This window comes from Electrona antarctica (genome assembly GCF_951216825.1).
Source record: "Electrona antarctica genome assembly, chromosome: 21".
NCBI classification, from domain to species: domain Eukaryota; kingdom Metazoa; phylum Chordata; class Actinopteri; order Myctophiformes; family Myctophidae; genus Electrona; species Electrona antarctica.
In genome coordinates, this window is record NC_136802.1 from 25215496 (window position 1) to 25222229 (window position 6734).

General features: G+C 39.6%; 1 protein-coding gene across 1 annotated transcript; it reads left to right on the top strand.

Moving 5' to 3' along the window:
* The first annotated feature begins 256 nt into the window (after nt 1-256).
* On the top strand, nt 257-2006 carry LOC306913640 (uncharacterized protein). Its single transcript, XM_079490429.1, has 4 exons — nt 257-300; nt 759-882; nt 1137-1190; nt 1434-2006. Exons 2-4 carry the CDS (start codon nt 772-774, stop codon nt 1710-1712), a joined length of 444 nt encoding a protein of 147 aa, XP_079346555.1. The 5' UTR covers nt 257-300; nt 759-771; the 3' UTR covers nt 1713-2006.
* The last annotated feature ends 4728 nt before the right edge of the window (nt 2007-6734 follow it).

Here is a 6734-nt window from a genome sequence, read left to right on the forward strand (position 1 = left end):
TGGCAATCATCTTGGTATTCACTTTGAGAAACACTGAATTATACTGCACTGAGGCATTTTCTGTCTTCATTCTAATTAAATAATATTATTAGAATGTTATCATTCATTAGTTAATAGGTGTGAAATGTGTTGGTGAGAGAACAAACCCACACACACACACACACACACACACACACACACACACACGAAAGTCCTAGCTGGAGGGAGGAGCAACCTTGAAGATAAAAAGATTGTGTTTTCATTCACATGCCTGGCCTGCTTCTCACAGTCACACATCACATCAGTATCACAACAACACAGGTAAGGAGTAAGGACACAAACTTACGCAGCATAGATACATAGATGTTCTCTCATTTCAAAATGTAACATTTGTAATTGAGACATTTCAGTGTGTTTTTCTTTGGATTATTGCTTTGATTCAGATGATCTTGCTTATTTTTTAGCAATTGAGTTTTTGTTTTATTATTATTATTCTTACTAAGCCAGTCTATACTTAATAGTTGAAAGTGAAATAATGAATGGTACTTTACCCTTTTGTAATTGAACCATGGCTATTATTTTAGCAGGATAACCTTCCTTGAAAAGACAGGCTGTATAGTTGCCATTAGCTTGGAATTCCTACTGATAACATTGTAAATGGGCAGGTACATTTTCAAGCTATCAACTGCGTGCCTCAGAGACCCAGAGTGAACAATCGTGGACAAATTACAATCATATATTCTTTTCTAATCTCTCATCACCTGTGTTCCCTCTAACAGCTGTAGAACAACAATGTCTGGAGACAGAGGAGTGACCAGGAGTATGACTGGAGCTACCAGAGTTCTGGGCTTGATGAGTCTGCTGTCTCTGGCCAACTGTAGGATGATGGACAGACACACACTGGTACAGAACTATGTTGTTACACCCTGTTTAATATTGAGTACCAAGCACATTGGAAGCAAGTGTCTGTACATGGTACAACATTGGAGATATTGTTTTCCATGGTTGATGGTTGTGGGCGTTGAGTCGTGACTGTGTTACAAATGTCAGCTGCCTCATGTTTGTTTTTATACTCATTGTGTTAGAATGCCACAAGCGGTTTTGAATGTATTTTATATAAAAGTTGACTTCACACTTTTGTTTACTCTTAATGTCAGGACCAGACCAAGGAGGCACTAAGGGACCTGGGACAAAACGCAGAAGCTATAAAGGTGAGTGATTCAATCACCATTCTTAACAACTTTCAACACCTGTGAAGAACCATGTGTGGAATGACTCATTAAGCAGTCATTTGATAAGGGCCGTAAGGAACATTTCTCATCATCCAATTATCATAACATCTGGTATGCAATATACTCTTAACTTATTCATAATAACTGACACCAGTCAACAGATATGGATATGACAAAACAAAACATCAATGTAATGAATGCATGTCTACTTTCACTCACCAGGAGCGATTTGCGTCTACACGCAACATCCCTATGGAGATCCTGGATAAAACGGAGCATTATATAAACAGTGTGGAGGGTATATTGGAGGGAGATTCAGAGTTTGAACAGATATTGATGCCTGTGTTTCGTGATGTGATATCCATGTTTCTTTCAATCAAAGAGAACCTGACTATGGCTGATGGCAATCAAGAAGAAATGATGCAGGACGTCAAAATGAACATAGAAAGAATGAGAAATGAGGTGATTGAATACTTAGAAGAGCTTCAGGAAAAACAGTGACATTACACAAGCAGTTCCCTTCGCATCAATGATTAGCATTTTCTGAGTTTGTTCTTCTGGTCTGAAGTGTTAGTGTTTCTAACTTTTCATAACCTTGTATTTTAATCAACTTTACCTCAATTGTCACATGTGTGTTGTTATTGTGTTGTCTGAAAGCCTTGATGAACTTCACATCCTTTCTGTCATGTACATGTGTGAGATGATTCATTACAAAACATGTGTTTACTATTGGTTGTGCAGTGATGTAGAAGTTATAAGGGAATATTTTAAGCTCAATAAAAATAAATACATAACTTTTAGGGTGTGGTTCTTGAATGTCTATTATGTATCAGTATCACACACACTGACACACATGGGTTATTTACAGCCATAAATGTGTGTTGTCTCCAACACCATTTATTTCCTTCAGGGCAATAAACATCCTTGGTTGCAAGGATGCTAGAATCAGGTTATCTTTTCGGTGTGGTTCAGGTTAAATAATAACTTGGTCCCCACTCCTTTGGGGTATTTTTGGCACTGTGTATTTACACGTTTTCATGTGAAATTTGTCCTCTGCATTTACCCATCCTAATTATTAGGAGTACAGCGGTCGGGGACGAGTTAGACTTAGTGGTGTTGTTGCTCAGAGACCGGGGTCAGGGCGCGAACCGGGGACCTGCTTCCCAGACGGCCTCACCACTGCAGCCATGGTCGCCCCCAAAAGATGAATGGTGCTGAGAATATCGCTAAAAACTAGTAAAAATTGGGTCTTTTAGAGAGCTATGGAGCTGTGACCCATACACAGGTCAGTCCCTATAAGTGAAGCCTCTTTCATAATGCCCTTTCTTTAAAAAAAAACAACATGTCTTTTAGTTGCCTTAAATTTCACAAAACTTGTTTTGTTAAATCAACCTTGATGTGTTCACCAAACGTTATCTATGATTATAGCACACTAGTGACAGAGAGTATGTTCTAAGGACGGCAAAGCCGTCCTTACGAGCCACAATCACAGAAAAACAGACGTAGATTTAGCTCTGAACTAAGTAACTCTGACTGACTGTAACCATGGATGTAAGAATCCAGAACTAAACTAAATTAAACTGAACTGCTTCGTCTGCTATGTGACTGTGCGTCTGATTTATGACGTGAATGAATACAATGACTACAGGAGTTACTTACCCCTGGAGTTTACAGTAAGGAGCGTGGTAGCAGGTGACATAACAACAAGGCACTATAGATCAAGTAATAGTACAACACAGATATATAGGCCTACAGAGATATATCAAATGATTGAAAAAGAGTATTATAAAAAAGAGTATTATATTAACCACTAGTATGGGTGAACATTCAGCAAAAATAGCAGATTGGCTATTTTCAGCAAAGAGATTTGGTGTTGACAAAAAGGAACAGACTTAATAGAGCCCTGGGGGACTTCAGTCAACTAATTGGATTCAAGTGGCTAGAATCATGCTATCACAATAAATCACAATCGATTTTTCAGATTTCAGATTTTTAAAGGGATAGCCCCTTGATGCAGCATCTCATTTTTAAGGGGGACCCAGTTGTGTCTTTCATCAACTAGTATCTCAACAGTTACAACAGTTGACCTGTTGGAATATCCCTTGTACTGTATGACAAAAGGGTCTGTGCAAACCCTATCACCCCCACACCAATCACAAGGCACCCAGTTTACACAAACAATTATTATTATTGTATTTTTGTGTTTTATCCTTTTGACAGATATTTACAAATATATGGTAATGTATGCACATTTTCTCAATATAAACTATCAGAAAATGTTCCAGTCCCAGAAATCCAAGGTGCGTGCGTGCGTGTGTACCGATATACAGGTGAAATAAACATCAAAGATGCTTCTACAAGATGCTACTTACAGGTGTTGCAAGTTCCTCCTCTTGCTGGTAATCCTTGGTGGCAGGATGGTCGGAGCATTGTGAGTACCAGCTGTCAGGGTCATCCTTTAATACTCTATGGGTCATCAGGTGGGAGCCATCCTGTTTTGAGTTGACCCTTTCATCCCAGAACATCTCTCGAAGGTGAGGCCCACGGTCAGGACGTCTCCCTGGACTCGGGACTATGCATGGCAGGGGCGTCCTAATCCCTGAGCCAAATCTGAACCTGGCCGCATACCTTCTGATTCTGTTAGCTGTTAGCCTACATTAAAATACTGTACAAATTGTTATAAAACTTTAGGCAGTGAACACAACACTGCTGTGGACATGTTTAGGTCAATACAACATAAAACGTTGCTGTCACCATTGTTATTATTTGAATATTTGAATGCTATTATACATTTTTAATTTCATTATGATTATGATTAAGATTAAGTGATTAACTATATGTACTTGCTTACAGAGTCAGTTTATTTATGGAGATTGGACATTCCATCCAATCTGGACATTCCATGGTGAAAATGGAAACTACACTACATTACATTTTGTCTTGTCTTTGTATTGAAGCAAAAGTGAAACTCAACCCCTTAGTGAAGCAAGATGAACACAAACAAACTGGAATCTGAATGTGAATGTTTTTTTTTTCACACTGAAGAAAAAATATATAGGCAATAGGAAAGAAAGGAACTCACTGGTTTTGAAAAAACTCATGGCTATGCATTAGCTCTGGTCCATAGCCCTAATGCTATGCATTAGCTCTGGTCCATAGCCCTAATGCCGTTGCATTAGAGCTATGGGACTTTCAATGAATTGCCCTTGCATGAAATGCAGACCAGCCTCTTGACTTCTGCTACTCACCAATACAAAGGCGGTTTTGGTCATTAGAAAGACTACTTTCCCCGCGGACGCACTCTGAGCCCGGCCCCACCACACATATAAAATGCACTTTATGGCCAGAAAAGGATTTGTTTTTCCACTGGAAGAAAAATACTTAGTCCACTGCACCCTCTACCGATATTGCCAAGAGAAAATCCCATAGACAAGATTTTTCCTCATGTGTTGACTGTACCAGGCCAGTCCAGGTTCACTTCCCTCTCCACATAGTTGACAGCATTTTTTCCCCTCGTGTTCTTGTGTTCAGTGGATGTGACTCTGGACTGTAACATCCTATATAAGGCAAAAATGTCATTTTTGTCAAACTAGTATAGGGGATTTTCATGATTCTGAATCCATTCAAAGCATTCGTTTTGAACAAAAAACACTCCTTGAGCTAAAAACGGCCATAGCCATCATCACAAATGTGATGAGGGCAGTACATTTTGGGCACATTTGGGCAAGTGGCTATGGCCGTTTGAAAATCTTGCCTTATATAGGATGTTAATGGTATGGTCACATATAAACCCCTATAAAGAATTGCTCAATGCTGACAGCCGGTCAGCAAGTGGATTCATTAATGTAGGTATATAGACAATATTTTAGGCCAATAAAAAAAAAACAGCTGCCGTAGAAGGCTCCAGAACTGTACCCTTCCTACCCCAGGCTCCAGACAATTCTGACACATCACTCCATCATGTGTCACTTGCTTCCTGTCTGCAGACACCACAAGGGCGGCGTTTGCATTAATGGTATGGTCACATATAATATAAACCCCTATAAATGCTGACAGCCGGTCAGCAAGTGGATTCATGAATGTATATAGACAATATTTTAGGCCAATAAAAAAATACTTTAAACAAAAGAAGCCTGTTGACTGCCGGACTATTTGAGGTTGGTATCCTAACCAGTTTCACTCACTGTTTTGGGAAAACATTTTTTTGTTTAAATTAAAAGAAATCGAACATGACAGAGGGAGATGAATTTCCTGTACCTCTGATAAAAGAAAAAGATAAGAAGTTAAAACATGTCCCAGAGCCATATACTGTTGCTTTGGTCAACCTAAATCACGGCAATATACTGTGGCATCGTAATCCTGAAGCTAATTGCAAAGCTTCAGTGACTGCTATCTCCCTCCCCATGGTTGCAGACAGATAAACAATACCCTCCCTGTAGCTTATCTACCAAATGATAAATTATTCTAGAAAGGAAATGCCTACTGACATATAAAATGTCTCTTCCTTTAATTTCATGCTTGCCTAATATCCATTAATTTGATTTTTATTTACACCAGGTACAAGTGGAGAACAAGTCTAGCTCGGACATCGGGGTCGCCCTGAAAGCTGTGAAGAGAAAAGGCTCCGTTCTCCATCCGAGTCAGGGCTACTGTGTCCTGATGCTGAGGGACAACAGTACGTTTCTAGCTTGTGACCGGACCCACGTTGTTATTGAACAACTCTCCAAGACGCCCCTGAATGTTGGGGTGTTTGTTGATTACGACACGGGAGAGGTCGCGTTTTACGATATTATATTTACTCCTTTACCAGAATGAAGTTCCCCAACAATCTGTTCCCTGTTATTTGAACCCTGGGCCCTGAACCATATGTAATGGTGATAACTCAGCCCTAATGGTCATCACCCCTGTTGTGAGTTAAAACATTCACCTCTTCTCAATGAAGTGATTGTTTGCCTTCCCGTTTGAAGTGGGTGACTCATCTTATCTGTTTGTTTTTATTACATCCCTAGAGTATTTGTGGTCCTATTAGATTGTGACCTCTTCCCAGGCAAGGTTACCAGAGAAGTTACGAGAGCAGTTTGTTTTGCTTGCTGTAAATCTGCCTTGAGATTAGTCACAAAGTAGCTCATCACAACTGTCCAATCAATACCCTTTGATTTGGTTGCAATAAAGCGGTATAAACCCTATGCAAGTATACAAACACAACGCCAAATGCAACAATATAGTATCTTGTTTAATACGATTCAGTTAAAAGAAAACAACAATTATACACTGTACTGTATTTCAGTTTCTATTCAATTAAATGTACCACTAATGATTGCTTGGTGTTAAGGCGGTGTTTCAATCATAGATCGGTTTCAATGTGGAAGTGTGGTTTCTTGTGACAACAACAGGAGGAACTGTGCTGAAGGAAGTCAAGGACTTCAAGTAACTGGACTCATAGGTCAACTCAACCGAGCAGGATCTGAAAGTGAGGAAGGCACTTGCATGGAGGGCCCTGAATGGCATGACCAGTGTATGGAA